Source organism: Rana temporaria, chromosome 3 (genome assembly GCF_905171775.1).
Source record: "Rana temporaria chromosome 3, aRanTem1.1, whole genome shotgun sequence".
Taxonomy (NCBI): domain Eukaryota; kingdom Metazoa; phylum Chordata; class Amphibia; order Anura; family Ranidae; genus Rana; species Rana temporaria.
The window spans coordinates 285,242,365-285,265,747 of NC_053491.1; the positions used below are offsets into that span (position 1 = coordinate 285,242,365).

Here is a 23,383-nt window from a genome sequence, read left to right on the forward strand (position 1 = left end):
AACTTCCCAAAAAAAGATGAATATTGCCCCAGATGTACACGCTAGCGACGATCCATCAAACAATTAAAAGAACTGCAATGTGGAAGATAAAACTAATTTGTAAATACGGTTACAGTACAATGACATTATACATAATTAATCAAGTTAAAATGCTGTAGTTCCTCATACATGACTTGTATAGTCAATTGTGCACTGTATAAATGTCTGACTTTGGCTTGTTAACTTAGAAGCACTTAATTTAGCAACGTGCTATTCATTCAAAGAAAGCTTTTTAATTACATAATGGAGATAAAAGGATTCTTGTGAACGCAGACATGTGCTTAGAGGTTTAAAGGAAAAGAGTCTATACCCACTAATATAGCCTTGGTTTAATTAAAAGATATATTATGATTAGGTGCCGTATTGTAAATATTCTCTGGAGACTGCTAGAGCACATTGAGTGTATCAAGAACAACATGATAAAAATTATATTTTTTGGCCTCAGTGTAGGGAGTGTCCTATAGAATGATGTAAACATAGTAAAATGAATTCAGGAAAATAAACTATGCAGGAATTCTTGCATGTATGGGTGATATTTATAACGAATAACTTGAAAACGCAGATATCAGATGTGCTGACAGCAAGAAAACTGACCAATATGCACAAACATTCTTAAATTAGGTATATATATAATAGCTTCCACCGCAGGTCACGTCCACTAAATAACGGTACTTCCGCAATTCTAAATCCTACAGATATTGAATAATTTAGTGCCAAAAGGGAAAGGCAAGAGTTTACACTCTGTATTTTCTGATGTCACACCTGACCAGTAGTGCAGTACAGCTTCAGGAAGTACAGGGGAAACTGTTGATCCTCAAGTCCTCAAAAAAATCAAAACCCTTTGTTTTCAAATCTATTCTTCTAATCATCTCTACCTTTTGGCAAATTGCCATTGAGGGAAGCTCCTTGCACTCATTTCCAGTTTTATATTTTGGGCATGGAAAAGCACTGCTTCCTTGACTTCTGCAGTGACAGAACGATGATCTGCCTTGTTTAAAAAGACAGCCCACCATCCTGCTTGTATACCAAAGCATCAGTTTGTGCCAGTGGACTTCAAGTCTGCCATACGTGCCGACCAGCTCGGTGTATAATCTGCCGCGTGCCCCCAAACCCGGAAGTGCAGGATCACGTGCTAAGTATGTGATCCTGCACAGGAGTGCCACCTTGCCACCGTATATATACAGTATAGGGTCGGCAAGTGGTTAAGGGGTTTAGGATGCTGGAAGGCGGGGCAAGGTTTACTATCATGTGACTGCTATGATTGGAAAGCTCTGATTGCATGTAGCAATTGTAAGGTAACGTAATGCATAACTGCATGTGGCTAATGGAAAACTTATTGCTACATGCAATCAGAGCTTTCCAATCATAGCAGTCACATGATAGCATTCGGCACATATGGCAGACTTGAAGTCCACTGGCACAAACTGATGCTTTGGTACACAAGCAGGATGGTGGGCTGTCTTTTTAAACAAGGCAGATCATCGTTCTGTCACTGCAGAAGTCAAGGAAGCAGTCCACTAAGCAGGAGCACCAATCTATCCCTTTTCCTAGTACAAGACCCTTCCCCACAGTAGTAAAGCCCTGGTCAGGCACACATTTAACCCTTTAATCGCCCCTGATGTTAACCAATTCCTAGCCAGTGTCATTAGTACAATGAAAGTGTATATTTTTAGCACTGATTAGTATTGTATTAGTGTCACTGGTCCTCAAAAGAGTCAATAGTGTCAGTTAGTGTCCCGACTGTCAGCCACCAGATTGGAGTCTCACTATAAGTCAGTAATTGCTAGTGAAAAAATTAATAAATAAAATATCCCATAGTTTGTAGATGCTATAACTTTTGCGCAAACCAATCGACATATGCTTATTGGGATTTTTTTTACCAAAAATATGTAGCAGAATACATGTTGGCCTAAATTGATGAAGAATGTCAACTTTTTTTATCGTATATGTTTTATGACAGAAAGCAAACATTTTTTTATTTCTTTTCAAAATGTTCTATCTTATTTTGTTTAAAACACAAAAAATAGAAACCGCAGAGGTGATGAAATACTGCCAAAAGATAGAAATTTGTGAGAAAGAAAGGGACATACATTTTGTTTGGGTAAAGGATTGCATGACTGTGCAAGTTAAAATAACAGTGACGTATCGCAAAAAAAGGCCTGGTCGTGAAGGGGGGTAAACCTTCCTGGAGGCAAGGTCATCCAGCGCCCAGGGCAAAGATGCCAAACTGTGCCCCCTACTTCCCTTAGAGTAAGGGTCAGGGAGCCCCCACCCCTGCAATAAACCATTGCGCTCAGGACAGCCTCCCCTTTTGCCCACCCCTTGTCCCAGCCCTGCATGGAGGTCAAGTGGTTAAAGGGTTGGGAGGTGGCGGCTCCAGGGGGTTAAATTTGAGGTGACATGAGCTATTAAAATTAATAATTGATATTACTGTAGCAATAATAAAATAGTTGTAATAATGCAGCGTTTTATATTCACCTTATATTTGAGAGAGGTTTCTTAGTCTGTGTAAAATACAGTCATTTATTAGGTAGAACTGTGTAGAATGAATAAACAATTCTTGAAAGGAATTAAGCAGCCATTTGTTTAAATTCAAACACTATATTTTACACTTTCATTTTGATGGCTTAACTAGCTTTGGAAATGGGCAGAGAATTACTATCAGAAAGTGCTTGTATCCTGCAGGAGAGTTACTGAGATACTGATTCTGTTTAATGATGCTGGATACTGATGTTGTTAACAGCTGTTCAAGAAAGCAATGGCTTTGTCGAGTAGTGAATCTGTCTTATTTCATTCTTACAAATTACAGTATTTCATTCCTTATTTCACAGTTCTATGCAGGCATTGTCGCTCGTAACAACGTAGTCCTTAATCAATATATATTTATTCTCTCTGTGTGTAACAATGATTCCTGAGGCAAAATGGTTATCATTGAAAATTATTGCACATGTGCCTGTAATTCTATCTAAACCATACACAGGGACATAAATAACAGGAAACGCAACCGCCAAAAGGGACAGCAAGACTGGACAAATCCTGTTTGCAAACCAACTATCAGCAGATTGATTATGTAACTGAGCTACTTGCACAATGACATTATTGCTTTATTAGGGCCCAGCGAAGCAGTGAGATGCTCTTGACTGCCAGCGCTTTGTTTTATTGTGATGAAGAACAAGCCACTATATAATCTAGGAGTCAATACAATCTAGGAAGCTGAATGTAGTTTTAAAGTCCAAACGGCATGCAAGAGAACCCTAACAGGTTTGAAAAATTAAAAATAAAAAATTAAACATGCGTTAAACTTAGTACAGACAGGCCAAATGTTAGGTGGCATTGGCTGGTTCAAAAGAAACCAGATGACATTCGGCCCATGTTTACTGGAGTCGGTCCGAAGGGGCATGACCGAAAATAGTCTGCTGATTGGCTCCCAATCATCGCCCTCAACCAACGTCTGAGTATGCTGCCCGGAGAGTTCTGGTGGGGGGGCGTCCCCCTGTCAAAACACAATAGCACAACAGGAGAGATGGTTGTACTAACATTGGATAGTTAGTACAGCAGCTCCTCCTTCCTGAGCTGTCATTTTTTCCTTGTTCACCCTTGCTGGGTTGAACTTAAAAAAGTACTGGCGTGTACTAGGCTTTAGTCTCAGGTGCAAACGTTCATCATGCATGCTCTCTTCAGTGTGTCTAAAAACAAGTTTGTTTGCATGTCAGAAATAATACAGCTCTCACTCTACTTCTGGGCCACTAAAGATTAAGGCGATGCAGGTCTCATAGACCCCAGTGCTGCTACAGATCCAGCTGCTGAGGTTAGTCAGGCTTTTTACTAGTCCACCATTTACAGCAGTGCCATACATTTGTGTGATATAAAAGAAAGGCGAAAAAATCAGGGACCTTCACACGTTATTTCTATAGGACTCCAAGGGCCCTGTTGCAAGAAGGAGTGATTGAATTTTTTTTTCATATCCGGGATTAATCTTTTAATTACCATTTATATAAGGAATGACAATGTTGTCAAAGGATGTTATCTATTGCGCCCCAAGCTAACAACATTTGTCCCGGGGGCCCAAAGTTGAACAGATATTTTCCTGCTAAAATACCCATTTGCTAAAAAACAGCTGTGGACTAACTGAAAAGCAAGGAATCACTTGAATAGGAGCTATGGAAATCATGTATCACTTATTATTACTTTTCCATGCAAGAAGAAAGAAGTTCTATGCAATGTAGCACTCAATACCCCAAAAAACAATGTGCTGGTTGCCGACCTATCCTCGACATTATGTTTTTTCTTGATTCAGAAATGCTGAGGTGTACCATGCAGAACACAGTGGCTGGTTAGGACACAAAGAAACTTTAGCAAAATACTTTAGATTAACAGTGAGTGTGTGTGGCTAGTCTGTAAAAGGCATAACTCTTCATGCAATGCTGAACTGAACAGTAAAATATCCATGTAAATAAAATACTTACAATGGGACTGCTAAATGCCACCTGTGAAATATCAAAACGTCCTTCAGATTTTTTCCTAAAATGCCCTTGAATATTGGGACGAGCACTGTGGCACCGTCTCAGTGCCCGTGTCCCTTTATGTCTCACAGTGGACTGATTTCCAGCCTCAAGATCAAACAAGGTAAGGTTCCTGAGTTTTGCCATATCCTCGTCATCTGAATCTTCTTCTTTGTAAGTTTCTAGACGCTTGGCTGTGAATAAGAAATTAACATTAAATCACTAAATTCATTGCTGAAATGTGAACAGCTTTTTCTGTATGGTTGTCGTATGAAAAAAAAAAAAAAAGTAAAAATAACAGTGTGGTTTCTAGCTACTTCAGTTTGTTTGATAGCAAGAGGCATAGTGCAATTATGGGAAACTTCTGTTTAACTGTCTTTCACACTTATAAATGCTTAACATCTATTATACTTTTGTCTATTTAAATTTGGAATATTTGGAGCATGCATAATATTTGAACATCATATGCTTTTTGTTCTAGAAGTACTAAAACTTCTAATAGAGAATACATCATATACACCAGTGGTCATCAACCTTGCCCTGCAGGGCCCACTAACAGGCCAGGTTTGCAAGATAACTGAAATACATCACAGCTGATATCATTTGCTCCTCAGTGATTGCTGTATTCTAGACTGCATCTCCCCAAGGTAATACATAAAACCTGGCCTGTTAGTGGGCCCTGCAGGACAGGGTTGATGACCACTGATATACACTATACAGTTTAGGTAAACAATGTACTGCAAATTAACCACTTAATCACTGCCTGCAGTCGAAATACGTCTGCCCCTTTGGGGCACGCACACGGGAATGTCTGTGAGGACCTGGCGCATCACGGATCATGGTAAATCGCCGCTGATAGCAGCGGTTTACCACCTGATCGCTCCGTCCAATGACAGAGCGATCACTTGTAAACAAACCGGCGTCATGTGATGACGCCGGTTCCTCCCTCCCCTCTCTGTACCGAATGGTACAGTGTGAGAGGGGAGGGGGGGGAGAGAGCAGATGCAGCACGAGTGCTGTGGGCTGGATCTGTGACAACTGCAGTCACAGATCCAGCCAGCCATCCATCCCTGCTCAGCCATCCCTGCCCCATACTGTGCAATACACAATACCAATACTGTGCAATACTCTGCAATACCCCACACTACTCTGCAATACCCCACACTACTCTGCAATACCCCACACTACTCTGCAATACCCCACACTACTCTGCAATACCCCACACTACTCTGCAATACCCCACAATACCCTGCAACGTCGCCTATGGGTATTTTTAAGAAGCAAAGTTTGGCGCCATTCCACAAGCGTGTGCAATTTTGAAGGGTGACATGTTGGGTATCTATTTACTCGGCGTAACGTCATCTTTCACATTTATGCAAAAGAATGAAGAAAAAATACAAAATTTGCTAAATTTTATAACAGAAACAACGAAAAATTCATTTTTTTTACAGAATTTTCAGTCTTTTTTCTCTTATAGCACAAAAAATAATAATAAACCCAACAGTGATTAAATACCACCAAAAGAAAGCTCTATTTGTGTGAAAAAAAGGACGAAAATTTCATTTTGGTACAGTGTTGTATGACTGAGTAATTGTCATTCAAATTGTGAGAGCACCAAAAGCTGAAAATTGGTCTGTTATTAAACGTGCCCAGTGATAAAGTGGTTAATAAATAAAATACTCATGAAAAAAGGTTTTGGTATTGGGTGGAGTTTTATTTGACTCAATTAAGTCTTAGGGCTCTTTCCCCGCTTATCCCCGTTGAGCCGGCGGATGACAGGGCAGTCCCCGCACACTGTGCAGGGACCGCCCTGTCAGATCTCCACTCTCCCCTATGGGGGGATCGGATGAACACAGACCGTCTGTCCGTGTTCACCCGATCCGATCCGCAGACAGATGGAAAATAGGGTTTTCCTCCGTCTGCAGAATCGGAGGATTGCGGACCCGGATGAGATCGGGTGTCAGCAACCACAATCTCATAGGGATCAATGTATGTCCCTTTTTCATCCGTACATGGATAGATGAAAAAGCTGACATACGGTCCACATGTGTGAAAGAGCCCTTACTTGATGAAATTAAATGATTATGTTGAAAAACAACACAAGTCTATCACCTTCATAAACCCTGAATGTTTATTCATGTACCCTCACAAATGGGTCAGTGTAAACTGAGCTGGCTATACGCTAATAGATTTTTATTGCTCAGCCTGTGCGCTTACAGATTCCACTATCCATGCTGAACACTGCATTATCGGCAGTCGTTGTTCGGCTTTGAATTATTCACCCAGCTCCTGTGATTCTCAGATTGAAAGATGTTGGGTAGTGAGGTGCGGGTAGCTCGATAAGTATATGGTCAGCTTTACATGAGTTGTAATTTTTTTTTAAAGTGGACCTATCAAATACTTACTATCACAAGAATGAACTGGACACATTATAACTTTGCTATTTTATATGCTCCAGAGCACCCTTTTAACCTCCCTGGCGGTATGATTCTTTCAGAAAAAACATGCTGAAAGCGGTACCATTATTTGCAAGGAAATTTGGCGTTTTATATTGTAGGTCTGTCATTTTTAGAAATAACTCACTTAAATCTGACCAAACAAGCTTCTAATAGGCATCCCGGGTATGACATTTTTTTAAAAACAAAATCGCTATCGCACAATTCTGCAAGTGATTATAATTTATTATCGCTGTTTTTTAGCTGATCTAAAACTATTTTTGACATAAAGGGACACTTTTGGTTGCTATGGACAATCTACAGTTTGCAGGGAGAAAGAAACGTTTTTATTTAAATAAAATGACATGCATGACACAGGACAGACCACTAGGGACAAGGGGGGTGTGTTTTTTTTACATACAGTACTGTAATCTATAAGATTACAGTATACTGTATGTATAGTGTTTGTTTACTTTTTTGAATTTGGCGCCGTTCTCCGTCCCCGTGCGTCGTAACGTCGCAGGGAACGGAGATCGGCGTCACACGGAGGCACTGTGTGAATCGAGCGAGGTCCAGCTCGCTCACACAGCGCGGTGGCATCGCTGGATCCAGGGACAAGGTAAGTAAAACTCCCTGTACATCCAGCGAGGCGAGCCCGAGTCTGACTCGGGGTTACCGATCCTAGCCCAAAAATCTCACCCCGAGTCAGACTCGGGAACACCGCCCAGGAGGTTAAGGTCTAAAGCAGGGGTAGGCAGCCTTGGCCCTCCAGCTGTGGTAATACTACAAATCCCATCATGCCTATCCCTCAAGGATTCATGCGTGTGATTGTCAGGGTCTTGCAATGTCTCATGGGACTTGTATTTTCAAAACAGCTAGAGGGCAGAGGTTGCCTACCCCTGTCATAAAGCCAAGATAAAAGATAACCAGGAGTATTAAAGATTAGAGACCACAGATAATCTATTGCCTTTAGTCAGACTGTCTATGAGTGAGATAAGAGGTTCAGCAGGAAGCAAATCCTTGTTTTTTTTTCATGTTCTTTAAGATTTCTTCATGCTCTCATACTTTCTTTCCCTGACAAGAGGAAATATCTCCAACAGGGATACAAATAGCAATTAAAACCAGACAGAGGTTCTAGCTCTTTCCCTATCTATCACAGTTGCTTGACCCTTGGTTGCTGGGATGTTTAAAAGTAAAGAACACACATATTCTTGCTTTTATGACTGATAAATTGTAGATGCAGTTACACATTCTGGATTAAGTGCAAACGTTCTGTAGTACCTTCCTATTTTTTATTAATATCCCTTGTTAATGCTTGCATGTGTAAATAGGAGACTTACCATTTTCCTGATGAGAGTATTCATTTCCCACAATTGTACACCTGCGAAAAACCATTTTGTTCTCTGTCAGAGTTCCAGTTTTGTCAGAAAAAATATATTGGATTTGTCCAAGGTCTTCTGTGATATTTAATGCCCGACACTGTACAGACAAATCTATCTCCTCGTCATATAAGTCAATGTCATTATGGATGAAATATATCTGGCCCAATTTCACCAGCTCAATCGACACGTAGAGTGAAATAGGAATTAAGATCTTAAAACAAAAAGGATAAGTAGTTGTTAGTTTCCTAGAAGTAAAGATAAGTCAATAATCAACAAATGTTTGTAGTCTATGCCTAAAAAACAAATTATTCCATATACCATGCAAGAGGTACAATCCTTTTACTGTGCAGAACCACGGATTTAATGAGAATGCCTATTACAAAACCCACTGTTTGAAATAAGAGAACAAAGCAGTTGGCAATTATCCTAAAACTTGGAATCATCCACTATCCTGTTGAAGGGATGTAATTTGAAAATGAGTTTAGACTGGGGTATGTTAGACAGGTGCTGAGCCTGTTTTGTATGTATAATGTTCCACAGTTTGCTATCTCACCACATGTTCAAACATATATAAAGTGTATATATATCTTTGAGAAAAGTTTGTGCACTAACAAAGCATAAATAGGCATAAATAGAGTACACATTGTCCTTTTTTTAAATGTGATTTTATGATATTTTTGAAGAGTGATATTCAACCATGTCTTGAATCAAGTAAGGCCTGCAGCATTAAATTCCATCTAAATAAGTCCCAGGAGAGATTTTAAAACGGCAGCGTCAGTGACAGCCTGTATCTAGCACTATGCTCAGAAGCTAAAAAAATCAGTACCTGGGCTTCAGGTCATGTTACACAGCACTCAACAGAAGCCCTTGTAGCAGATCACTTCAAACAAAACAAATTGGGGAAGGTATCAAATCTAGAGAAGACAAATCCTGGAGCAGCTGTGCATGGAAACCGCTTCTAACTTAAGCTTGTTAAATCTTTGAAAATTAAAGACATTAGCTGCTTCAGTTTTGATACATTCCCCTGATTGTGTTTACATTGGAAGTGATACGACATTAAAAGTGAAGTCATGGCACGTCCTCTAAGTATGGAGGTTCAGGCACAGCTGTTGCAACTCTGTCCAGTTTCTCCTGACAGCAATAGGTCACTTCTATATTAGAAATGATCGGTTCCTGCACCACTGCATGGAGGTCTAAATTAGGTCCCCACCAATCAGATCTAGACCTCCACTCCATGAAAACAACAAAAAGTGGTAAAAAATAAAAAACAATATAGTTCCCCCTTGAAAATAAACTTAGTGTTAAACCCAAACAAGTTAAATCAGTCTGTATATGTAGTTAAGCATACATGTTATACTCACTGTGAAACCTACGGGGTTAATTCTCTGCATCATGTAAAAAGGGTGTTTGATCCTGTCTTTTCTGATCCTCCCCTACTTATAGTGAATGGGGCTGGTGGCCTGCATTTACCCACTGAGAGCCGCAGCAGAAATCTCCGATTCCTGACTCTACTATTCGCACTGGACTTAATCGCCGGTGTGAATGTAGCCTAAAGCTCTTCTGCAGTAAAACACACAAGTTCACTTTGAGCTTTACCAATGCAATATTACACTTGTTTTTATTTTAGGTGGATAAGTATATGGGGTCGCCAAAGTACTCTATGTAAATGTTAGGTTGGAAAAAATAACAAAACAATGTTTTCTCAAATGTTTCACTTTCCAAAAATCGCTAAGAAAATATGTTTATACAAATCTAAGCAAATTTAAGTATTATCTGTCCTGAAAAAAAAAAGCAATATACAATTTTGGGGTATTCTAAAAATACTAAAAGGAATGTGCAAAACAAGATGCTTTGGGGGAGAAAAAAAGGCATAGGGACTCAAGTGGTTAAGCCCCACCCATTTTGTATATGGCCACTGTATGAAGACTGCATTATGGGAGACTTTGATGTCACTTCTACCGATATCCTGAATTACATTTATGTCTATCCCTTTTTCCAAAGTCTAATAAGCTAGCACTGTCATGAAAACAACCTTACATTATGATGCCACAAAGACCTAGAAAAGGTCTTAAACGGTATCTGTAAGGCCCCATGCACGCGAGACGCTGGTAAACTCGAGTTCAAAGGCATTTGGGCATTTTTTTCAACTGCCCCTGAACACATTTAATGTTATTCTGTGTGTCCATGCACACATTCACGTTTTGTTGCGTTTTAAAGCAGTTGGGTTTAGGCTTGTTTTTTCAGAGGCAACATTTTGGGTTCAGACGCAAACGTTTTTGCGTTTCAAAGCTTTGGGAGGGTCTACAATGTCTTTGTTATGAACGCTGATAGCCGCAAACGCGGTAAAACACCGCTAAATGTGGCAAAACCTGCGAAATTCGCGGCAAAAACGGGCGTTTTAAAAGCCGGTTTTTGCCTTTGAAAACTTGAGTTTACATGTGTTAGCTTTTGCTTCTCGTGTGCATGGGGCCTAAGCATCTGCGAAACACAACATACTTGAAAGGTATTGGGCATAGTTGGTAGGAATTCCCCTTTTTCCAGCACTAGTGGTTTTAGGGTATTTTGAAAGACGGTATAACGCTATTCATAGCGCATGAGTAAAAATGAGCTCCGGCATGTTCGCAAACCCCACGTTCAGAGCCTGCCAGGAGGTCGGCACTGCGCTGCGCTAATCACAGCCAGTGAGACATTGTTCCGATCGGTGGCTGCAGAGATCAGGAAATGTCTCACTGCTTGTGATTAGCGCAGTGCAGTGGCGACTTCCTGGCGGGCTCTGCACATATGGTTTGCGAACACACCAGAGCTCATCCTTACACATGAGTATGCTTTAAACATTGGTTTCTAAAATACACTAAAATCCTTCCTAATCGGATTGCTAGGTACTTATGCAAATATGGTAGGTACCTACCCTGCTCTCCTCTTTGACATTTTTTTTTACTATTTTTGTAGTGCCCTATAACAAATGATACTTCTAAAATACAATAAAACTTTACTTCCCATGAACCCTTCACATCATTATGTTTTTACTTCCATACAGTTACAGTACTTTTAAAATAAGTACAAATGTAAGTCCTAAAAGTAGCACAGACCACTTACCTGCAGCAAAATAATCATGGTCAAAAACATATAGAAACCACCAAGTGCTGGAGAAAGATAACTTCCATCAGGATTTGGAACATCAAATAGAGGATGTATAACAAACTTTCCATACCAAATACCATACCCTGCAAAAAAATAATAATTATTGACTGTGGTATCATGAAGCTATTTCCACAAATTTTTCTCTTATTTCCAAATGGATGTTTAGATCTGCAGGGAATCCGATTTTTTTTTCTTTTACTTTTCTCCCTTATGTGTTTTACTCACATGATCTTGAGCTTTCATTAAAGCTGTATGATAAAAAACACAACTATATGTTTTTTCAAGGTAAAAACGTATGTTAACTGGTGTCCTAATACTGTATGGCAGCCTGGGTATTGTTCTTTGCTATTATGGGAATGTGGGCTCAATGTAAGCATGGTATAATGATGGTTACAGTTATATGTTTTATTCATTATAGTTTGAGGAAAGGCCAAATTAAATCCTTGGAATTTTATTTTCCAAGGTGGCTATGACATACTGTTCTTAAGCAGTTTTAAGAGGTAGGTTGGGAAACCAATATGTATATGTTTACCTTTGGTTGCGCAGTGGAATATTATATTTGCTAAACATTTACCACACAACATAGTACGTACAGTAGCTGTACTTTTCTAATATTCTGCACTTCAGAAGAAAAATATCTGATACTTTTGAAAAAAAAGTATGCCATGTAAGGACATCTGAATAATAAAAAAAAATATGTAACCAAGAAATTGAAGCACTTAAACTGGTACTCTAGCTGAACAAGCCCTGACCTAAGTACTCTTGGTTTGCTGGTCAAAGGTTGCCATTTTCTTGAAATCCTTTCTGCAGTAATCTTAGCAGCTTAATCTTTGAAAAATTGAACCATACCTCCTGTCTTTTTGGAAGCCAAGATCTGAAATACTGGGATGTGTGTTTTATATATGTCTCTGCTACTCCTCTCTGTCAATCCCTCCACTGGCTTCCGCTCACCCAACAAATTGAATTCAAACTACTAACAATTACCTACAAAGCCATCCACAACTCTGCCCCCAGCTACATCAATGACCTTGGGGTAGATTCAGGTAAGAGATACGACGGTGTATCTCCAGATACGCCATCGTATCTCTGAGTGTGCGGCGTCGTATCTATGCGCCTGATTCATAGAATCAGTTACGCATAGTTTTGACTAAGATCCGACCGGCGTAAGTCTCTACGCTGTCGTATCTTAGTTGCAATTTTAGGCTGGCCGCTAGGTGGCGCTTTCGTATATTTACGCGTCGAATATGCAAATTAGGTAGATACGCCGATTCAGAAACGTACGTTTTCCCGACGCATTTTTTTACTTCGTTTACGTTAGGCTTTTTCCGGCGTAAAGTTACCCCTGCTATATGAGGCGTATCCTATGTTAAGTATGGACGTCGTTCCCGCGTCAAATTTTGAAAATTTTACACCGTTTTTGTAAGTCTCTCGCAAATAGGGATTTGCGTTATTTACGTTCACGTCGAAAGCATTGGCTTTTTGCGAGTTAATTTGGAGCATGCGCACTGGGTTACATTCACGGACGGCACATGCGCCGTTAGTCAAAAATGTCATTTACGTGGGGGTCATGTTTTATTTACATAAAACACGCCCACCTCTACACAATTTGAATTAGGTGCGATTATGCCGGCAGATTTACGCTACACCACCGTAACTTATGGCGCAGGTTCTTGGTGATTACAGAACCTGCCTCACTAAGTTACGGCGGCGTAGCGTATCTTAGATACGCTACGCCCGCACAAAAATAAGCAATTCTACCTGAATCTACCCCCTAGTCTTTAAATATTAACCTAATCGTTCTCTTCGTTCTTCTCAAGACCTCCTACTCTCTAGCTCTCTCATCACCTGAGTCCATCTGATCATCTCCCACAGCTAACTACCCTTTTTTCCACTTGACCCTCCTTTCTAGATTGTAAGCTCTAACGAGCAGGGCCTTCTGATCCCTCCTGTATTGAATTGTATTGTGACTGTACTGTCTTCCCTGATGTAAAGCAAACTGTTGGCGCTATATAAATCCTGTATAATAATAATAATAATAATATCCTTGGAAAGCTGGCATGCAGGAGTTAACATACTACTTTCTGCCTGTTGCCTATCTGTCCCCATACTAATAAGTTGACTAATAAAATCTAAACAAATGGTTTGCCATGGAATAAAACAAAGAAGATACATATTGTAATAGGAAAAAAAAAAACACAAACCTAGAGCTCCAATGAGACACATGATTAAAAGGAGGCCCACGCAGCAGAAGACATTGATATTCATGCGTCTTTCAATTTTGCTGCGCTTGTATCGTGGACCGCTGTTGTTCAACATTGCTTTGGTCTCATGCCCTTGGGGGGAAAAAAGACAGAAATAGCAGGGATTTTAATAAATGTATTTATATATGCACGCATTTTACATAGCTGTCTCAGCATGTAGCTCAGTGTTTCATAGCAATCAAGAAGAATCAAATGTATTAATTAACCATTCTGACCCTTCAGAACAACTTCTGTGGCAAGATTTGCAAATCCGTGTAAAAGCTTTTTTATTTATAAATGTTTTAACATATTTCTGAGCTGCATATACTTAATGTTATCATAGCTAAATGAGTTATTAAAACTAAAAATAACATACAAAAGAAGTTCCTCTATCAAATACATAAAAAAGATTTCTGAAGATCCTCAAATGAAAAATTTGAGAACCTTTGGAGAACCAAAGAAAATACAATTAGATTCTGGCAGTTGGAAAGTAACTATTTTTTCTTATCTCCTTTCTTGATTCTGCACTCTACTGGCCTTACGACAACTCTTCCCTTTTTTCAGTTTGCTGGGTTCAATAGTTAATCCTTCAGCCAGTCAAACACAGCCTCACTCTAAAATCCATGATCCTTGTTATAGGTCTTTCAATAGCAAAAAACAACCAAGCGGACTAAGGTAAATGTTGGTTTCAACCCTTTTATAGTTTGCAGTGGCAAAGAGAATATTTACTTCAAAGTTGTTTTTTAAGGTGACTAACATTCATGTGCTCTTTCTTGCATATTTGTTATTGCATCAATTTAAATGTCGCGATTTACAGGTCAGCCTCTAGAGCAGTGGTTCTCAACCATGTCCTCCGGTACCCCCAACAGTCCATATCTTGGGAATTTCTCTTAGATAAAATAGCTGTCAAAAATACCAAGCCATTGACTCTTATTTAAAGCACCTGTGCAAGATGAAGGAAAACCTGAAACCATGGCATGTCGAGGGTACTTGAGGACAGGGTTGAGAACCACTGCTCTAGAGTATATTAGCATTACAAGTGCTGTCTTGATATCAGCTACAAAGGGAGTGGACTTAAGGTGGCCATTGATGGGTCAACATTTGGCCAGTTCAGCGGGGAATTTTGATTCATGTGTGGTGGCTGCAGTTTACCAGAAATCGATCAACTTCTGTTTACCTGCCCTGTTGGATAAAAGCTACTCAATCAGCGGCTGCAGCCAATGGCAGCAAAGAAGTCCCCTTGCTGTCAGAATACAATAGCGCAAGTAGGGTGTCGGATTCTCCCATTCACATCAAATACGTGGATGGGGGAATCATTTCAGTTGTTTTCGTTCAGCCTTAGCTTCTATATTCTCCAGTGCTTTGGAACGAAAATGAAATGTAGCTGGTCAAATGGGGAGTAAAGGGCATTACATCACTCTTTTGGAATGGTTTTTTATCAGGTGTTTATAGGGAAACTTTATAAGCCTGTGGTTTATGGAATGAACAAAGAAAAGCATTAAAAGAGAATGAAGAGGGCAGTGAAAGTAGAAGCATTGGGGGGAAAGAGGAAGAAAAAAAAGTAAGGGATCCCCCAGGGGAAAAAGGGGGAGAAGGAAGTAAAACTCACTGGTAGAAATGTCACCAAAATAAAACCGATCATATTGGAGATGGAGTAGTGTATAATCAAACACTACCCATAGAGATCATATTTTTAGAATGTTTTTTTTTGGAGTAGCATTAAAGCGGTATCAAATCCAAAAACCTTAATGTAATACATTGCAGCTTACCAATCTTTAGAAGTGGTGTGTTAATTCCCCCCCCCCCCCTCTGTTTTCACCTGGTGATCTGACCAGTAACATATCTCCTGTATTGGAGTGCCTCTAATCTAGATGAGGAGCACATAGCTATTTTTGGACAGCAGCATTGTCAGTCTGGAGGGGTAGGGGGTTTTAGATAGACTAGCAGATTTAGATATACTAACAAACTGAAGCCAAACTTCAGCTGACACTGCAATTAGGCAGTTACAGCACCAGTTTTGGGACAATGTTTAGGAATAATGAAGGCTGATCATTGCAAGCACCCCTGTCAGTGGTAAATGGTTTGCCTCAACACTACTGCTACATCTGCAGGATGCCTTGTTCTGTTAAAACTAAACAACAGACTTACTAACCAGATCACTCGATAAAAGTAAAGAAAAGAAAGCCTAAAAAGAAAACAAATGCAGCAATCACATCTAAGATTTGGTAAACTGCAATATATTAAAACGTTTGCTTTTGAGGTTTAATACTGCTTTAAAGACATCAGTAAACTTCTCATTGATCATGGCTTTGGGATATTCTCACCAAATATGAAGGCTGGAGCATCGAGAAGTGTAAAAGGACTAGGTGGATGAGGGAGTATATTTGTCATTTACCATGTTATTAACCCTTTGTAGAAGTTTTCCAGGGCTACCACATTGTATTTCCATCTCTTTGCTCAAGGGTGGTAGCCAGGTCCTGTTACAACTTAATTACGGATGAACAGGGAAGTGCATTGATTTCAAAAAGTTAGGTGACTCAGACTTACAACAAGAAGCTGCAAATTACTGTGTAGATTTGCTTAGATTAGAAGGAAGTGGATTCTGTTTTTAATATGCAAATGCGACTGTCCTCATGTACTTTACATATGTAATTATTAATAATTCAGACATACAAGGGAGTAAATATGTTATCACATATTGATAGGATTTGCGGTAAGCAAATTTCTTTCACATGTACAGTAAATCTATAAAACATTGATAAGACTGTGAATTTCCTTTAAATCCAAAGTTGTGCAAGCCTGATAAAAGATGGATAATAATTGTACTTTTACCTAATTGTTTAAAAATTACAGTTATCTTTTAAGACAAAGATTTACGTAAACATTGTGCAATTCTGAACAGAGGTGGAAAACACACCTATACAATGGAATTTCACTTTATAATCTGTTCTTTATAAGTGCAAATCTATTCATTCTGGGAAAGATTTCCTGCTGTAAATGCCTGATTTACCGGTAAGTGAGCTTGAAACAGCTCTGACCTCCACAGTTTTACATTTTCAAGCAAACAGCTGGACACTGCTGTAGTGTTTCATCAAGTGGACTAAATGTGATCATTAGTGCATACGAGATACTCTCAGCAAGGTATTTCTAGTTTAATTTGTCCAAGTCTAATTTCAGTCACAAACTATTTTCACTTGACTATAGAACAGCACTTAGCTACCTGTCTACAGCAGAAATAAGTAATATTGACACTGATGGGAGGCCAGGATAATCAAATAGCCGATAATACGAAGGCTGAAAACTCAAACTAGAGATTTCTTTGTTTTAATAATCCCTTACAGTGCATGTAAATGTTAAAACTGATATTGTATGAATGTATTCTTCTATTAAGAAAGTGTCTGACATTTTGCCACTTGTGCAGGAAAGAGAGATAGCTGCTGCAGGTGGAAACCTTGGTGGTGATCCACCCCCCAGAGATCTCAGATGCAGATAATGCAATCAGCAGGGCAGGAATAACAAGGATGTATTTCTGGACAGCCACACTCTTGAACAATAGTTGCCTTTATTTAAAATTAGGACAGCACTACAAGCCACAGCAAACAAAACTCAGAAAACTGACGCGTTTCATACTATAGCTAGTGTTTAGCCATAGCTATGCCTAAACACTAGCTATAGTGTGAAACACGTTAGCTGTCCGAGTTTTGCTTGCTGTGGCTTGTAGTGCTGTCCTAATTTTAAATAAAGGCAACTATTGTTCAAGAGTGCGACTGTCCAGAAATACATCCTTGTTATTCCTGCCATTTTGCCACTTGTGTTACCGCAGTTCCATTTACTATGAATTAATTGGCTATCCCATAATTCCCATATCTTTCAGTATAAATCTGACCACATCAAGCACAGAAGCAGATTTGTGCTGGTGTGGTCAGTTTGCATGCTTGATCTTTCTGATCAGGCACCAAGTAAACACAAAGGAGTTGATTTACTAAAACTGGAGTTTGCAAAATCTGGTGTAGCTCATCACAGAAACCAATCAGCTTCCACACACAACTGCACCAGATTTTGCACTCTCCAGTTTTAGTAAGGTTCCGTTCACATCTAGACGTTTTTGGGCGATTTTCTGATCTAAACCTCTAAAATTGCTCAACAAGACAAATCCCATCTATTTCAATGGCCCCTCTTCACATCTGAGCATTCTGTCACTTTAGGCAAAATGCCGAAATGCTCAAAAAAGTGCATGAGCTTCTTTTTTGGCAGTACACCTTGGAAGGAGTAGAAAAACGCTGCAAAACCACCCAAAATATAATCGTTATCCATAGATAAATTATTTGATTCCTCAAAAGGCGACATTACCTGCATAAACGACTACACCAATTGCCTCCTCTGTGTTTCGAACTGTGCATCCCCGCAGAAGAAGACTTTCGGTTCCAAAGCCAGTTTTCTGCTCATTAGTCTGAGTCCTGCACAAGAAAAAAATTGAATTATCTGCTTCTTTATTAAAAATGTGTCTAAGCGAAGTAGAGTCAAAGTTTATAACATGCTTACAAATAGTGATGAGTTTGAGTGTAGTCCAAACTTGGATTTGGAAAAACCCAAAATGGAAACAATAATTTCTGGGCCAATCAGCGTGTAAACAAAAGTGGAAATCATTGTTCATGACATCATTGGCATCACAATATGGCCATATTAGGTCAATTAAATTTGCCTGGCACTGATTTATTGGTCAGGCACTGACAGCTGACTTTTAGGTTCGGACTGAATCCTATGCCAAATGCAAGTACATCTTTACTCATGTACCTCTAAGAAAAAACTGTCTGTAATCCTCAATCGTCAGGTTTCTCCTGATGACCTCCAAATCATTACTCTCTCCTGCAGTATTGTAATATGCTTTGATTTAAAGGTTTTACAAATTGACAGGGTCTCTTACACACTATTTGGTAGATTGTTTGGAGTTTGCTTTAAAATTTCTGAAGAGAAGTCACCAGAAGAGGTGGTGAAGGGAAATATTCCATTGGGGACATCTGTTTCAACTATAAAATTTAGTATTTCTGCTTTTTGGAAAAATGTTCTTAACAAACATTCATTTTTACTCCAATAGAGACTTGAAATATAGGTTCTTTTATGAAATTAGGTTTATATATATATATATATATATATATATATATATATATATATATATATATATATATATATATATATATATATATATATATATATATACACACACACACACACGTATAAAACAAAATGTTTAGGCTTTACAAAGTTGAGGCTGTATCCACTGGATGCCTATATCTGCAAAGAAACTGAAATACTTGAAGCTAAATATTTTATTTGAGCCGTGTAGATTTCTTCTTTTTCTTGGCATATTTCATATATCTACTTGACACACCAAGTTTGGAATGAAAAGATAATTGTTCTTCTTTGACTAAAGTGAATTTCAGCTATTGAAGTGTGAGGTGTGTCAACTCCTATATTTATACATTACTTTTATACATTCCTTGTATTCCCTTTAATCTTTTCCAGGGCACTTCTAAATATATGTAAACACTTAAATACAATTTAAGTATATTAAAGAGTTCCTAGCAGACATAGAAGATCAACCACCCTAAATTTAGTTTGACTGAAATTGGCAGGGATAGCTTACAGAAAGTTAAAGCAGGTATATAAAAGATGCAAATAAACAACAGTTCCGTATTCATTAAAACATAATTAAATGTACTTTTTTGATTTGACTGGGTATTAGCCTCATAATTTTCTATACAGCAGCACACAGACAATAAGATGGAAGGGGGAGAATCTTAGAGACAACGAATTTGACAATATGAGGAGAGAGCAGAGGAAAGATCTTAGGAGTTTGATGCTGCTCCTTCACTCTTCAATCAGCAGGTTGGAGAGGAAAAGAGGATACCACTGTATTACTTCTACAGTCTATAAGCAGATAATGTGGCATTGTCCCCCTGTGTAAACTGAATGGATAGAACTACAATTACTTTAGCAGGAAAAACTACTACCTTCTTTTCTTTTTGTTTGTGTAGTAAACTGTTTGCATTGAGTTCAGTTTCATAGGAAATATGAAGGTTGTCATCACTGGTTTCTTAAATGATTTGGATACTTTAACAGCAACATTTTATTCCCATATTTTCTCACTCTGTTCATTTCCACCTGCAAGTTTTTGCTGTTCCTGCTAACTTTTGCATGGTCCAGCTTCCCTAGTTGCTTATTTGTGGTAAAATAAATAAACCCAATAGGAAAAGTGGAATCCCTTTGTAATTGCCACAGTAGGTGGGCAGACTCAAGAACTCAAGTGCAAACATCTCACCAGCAGAGTTCCTCAGGCTCCTTTCACACGGGCGGACCAATCGGTTCCACCTGTTAGTTTTTTAGGCATACCGATCAGACCATCCATTGCCCTCTATGGAGTGGCAGATGTCAACTGACATCTGATATGAGCCTATGCACTAAAAACAGACAGGTGGGGGATTCGTTCTCCATCCGTCTGGCGGGTCAGATCAGATGACAGTCGGGTGGAAATGGACAGGTGGGCCACTTACACCTGACAGCCCATGGAGGAAAGTGGGCTGTGTCTGTGTCCACTCTACATAAGTGCAACAAACATGGAAATGTCATCTGCCTGCTAAGTGGGGATAAGCGGACAGAATCCCTGGTGAGCAGACGGATTCGCTGGTGGAGTCCATCTGTCAGAAAGGGGCTTTAGAGATATAGGTAACTGTCAGGTGGTTTAACCCTCCAGCATCTACCAAAAAATATGAATTATCAGCTCTGGATGAACTAAAAAGTATTTAATGGAATACAACATAAAAACAATCTAGGGTTGAATTACAAAAGTTTTATCCACAGTACAGTGAAAGGTGAAATGTAGCTTGTGTAATCTTTGATTGTAGCATTTTATGCTCATAATCAATGATACCATTTACTAAGTGGCTTTAGTGTACTGTTTGTTGAATAAATGTATTGATTTTATTAAGTTTTTTCTTTATCTTTGACATTGATGTTTAATTGTATGTGTATTGTATGTGTATACAGTGGGAAGAAATCTATCAGTCGGTGCCTGGTACAGTAATGCAGCAGGAAGATACAAACTCTTCAGCTTTTAGAATATGTGATACTTGATCAATGACCTGCAGGCTTTACTGCTTAATTATAAATTCGATCAGAGGACCAGGTACAAAAATCACATGACTAAAGAAGAAAATGCTTCTCCGTTAAAACAAAATCAATTAAAAAATCTCCAATGTCTAGCAACTATTTAGATGTCAATTTGAACAGATTAACCTACAATAGTGTGCTAAACATACAGTAATTCAGTTTGCTGGGCCCAATATAGAAAGGCAATGCCCGCCAAAAGTTTGTCTTTCATTTTACTTCAATTTTCTCTTAAATACAGCTTGGGAAGTTGAGAGCATGGTTTGAGGCTTGGAATAAATGTAAAAGCAAAACAGTAAGAAAGTAAACAGGTACCAAAGAGGTTTGGTTAAAGATATAAAAGAACAATCATATTTCAAGCAGCATTGCAAAAAATTTCATACATAGGCAATCCTCCGATCAGACTACGTTATGATTGATTGTTGCATTTATTTCTCAGCAACTGACAAGTGGCATCAGTAACAAGAAGAAATTACATTTATTTTTGCTATGACATGGTGTAATAACCCACTGCAGTAAAACCATATCATAAGGCTATTTAGAATTGCTTCAGATTCAAGAGACTCCTTTATCCACACAGACTGGCTTTAAGGTGTTACAAAATCTGAAATTATTACTAGGGGTGATTCTTGATTTTATAGCAACCATCATTAAAGGTATAGATAAGGGGGTTTTCACTTAAGCTCTGGATTGCACAGCCCAGTCTACCAAATAACTGTGGTGCTTGTTGCCACACCTGTATTTCAAAAAGATCTCATATTCTTACAAGTTACACAGATTTGCAGTAAACAGTGTCTGTTCTTAAAGCTAAGCTCCACCGAAAAGGGGAAGCTCCACTTTGTCTGCCTCCTCACCCCCCTCTGCTGCCACATTTGGCACCTTTTTGGGGGGAGCTGGGTACCTGGTTTTGACAGGTATCTGCTTCCACTTCTGGTTCAGTTTCAGTTCAGAACTGAGCCGGAAGTTTGGCCCCCCCTTCCCCTGCAGTCTTTTGGGACACTGCACAGGTCCTAGAAGACTGCGGCCTATTCGCACAGCACACTTCACGCATGCACAATAAGAGACCAGCTGTGAAGTAAGGCTTCACTGTCGGTTTCCCTTAGTCAAGATGGTGGCACCGGGTGAGGACAATGCGGGATGCCTAGATAGGTAAGTGCCCTATAGTAAAAGTTAGCAGCTATAGTATTTGTAGCTGCTGACTTAATTTTTTGGGAGGAAACCTGCACCTCTTCTTTAAGGAGAACAGTTAACGGCATGTAAGGGATAAAGAAATAGGCCTTTCCATCTCTAAGAATAAGGACCCTGGAGCACATACATATTTCCATCATTTTTTTGTCGTACCTGTAACTTGGCAATCAGCAGAAAAAATTAGTGTGTGAGAGCTGATTGGAGAAAATGTACAAACCTCTCTCATCACAGCAAACAGAAGCGAAGGAAGAGAGCTGTGTTCTGAATATACAAGCTCCGTGCTGAGCTCCCTCCCCATCACAAAAGTATTTCATGTGTCAGGAAAACTTCTCAGAAGTGACTCATGCTGAAGCACCAGAGAAATACAACACTTAGAGTTTTTGCTAGAGATAAGTAAATAGATATATGTGCTTTGTTCAGATTTCATGACTGAGGTTTGAAACCACTGTAAGGTGGTCCATGAGGAGTTCACCCACCCATACCCAGGCAAAGGGTTCAAATAACAGTGAAGGAAAAAAATATGACAAGCTATCAAAAACTATCCACACGTGTATAGAGGTGCTTGCCTCAAAAATCAATATAGTCCTATCAGAACCACATTATCCACAGGACAAAGTAGGCAGCATCCATGAGCTCAAGGAATGTCATGTAGCCCCGCTGTGCACCTGCCTTTAACTTCCCTTAAAGGCAGCTAGTGTCTGCTAGTATAGGCCATGCCAGTACAGACAATGCAGATAGGACATCTTCTATGTGCCTCTTGCAATCTTTGACAATGTCAATTGAAGGAATGGGAGGCCAAATCTGATTGCTTGCCTAGGGCCCTATTCTGCCTTAAGTTTTCTCTGCTTGTCTACCTACTGAAATCACTGACCACTACATGGAATTATTGCGACCCCTGTGTTTACAATCTCTGAGTTAGGAATACTTCCAAGAAAGCAAAGGATTTGGATTTTCCTAGTAGTTAATACCATGCAAGTCAACAATTACATTAGGAAGTTTACATAACAGCCTAAAGAACAGAAATGATAAAAAATACATATAAGTTTCAGATACTCACATGTAGCCTTTAAATTTGCTGAGGTTATTATTTGGTTTTTCACAGACAATAGTATATATAAAGGATTCAGGGTCAAATGGAGTGTCCTAATAAAAAAATAAAAAAAATGAACATTAACTATTAGACCTTTACTGAAATAGTAGCAGATGGATATATTACACAGATTAAGTGTTTTAAGAAATGTATTCCATTTTTGTTGAATTGAAAGTCAAGTCAATGCTTATTATTTTTGGAT

At 39.1% G+C, this 23,383-nt stretch overlaps 1 protein-coding gene across 1 annotated transcript in view; it reads right to left on the minus strand.

The window, feature by feature from the left end:
• ATP10B (ATPase phospholipid transporting 10B (putative)) overlaps positions 1-23,383 on the minus strand; it is a 154,776-nt gene that overhangs the window by 45,871 nt on the left and 85,522 nt on the right. Inside the window, exons 3-8 of the mRNA XM_040344724.1 lie at positions 23,149-23,234; positions 18,090-18,196; positions 13,701-13,832; positions 11,455-11,582; positions 8,317-8,569; positions 4,506-4,735 (exon numbers count right to left, since the gene is read on the minus strand). Of these exons, the coding sequence (XP_040200658.1) occupies positions 4,506-4,735; positions 8,317-8,569; positions 11,455-11,582; positions 13,701-13,832; positions 18,090-18,196; positions 23,149-23,234 (936 nt within the window). The remainder of the gene's footprint in view (positions 1-4,505; positions 4,736-8,316; positions 8,570-11,454; positions 11,583-13,700; positions 13,833-18,089; positions 18,197-23,148; positions 23,235-23,383) is intronic.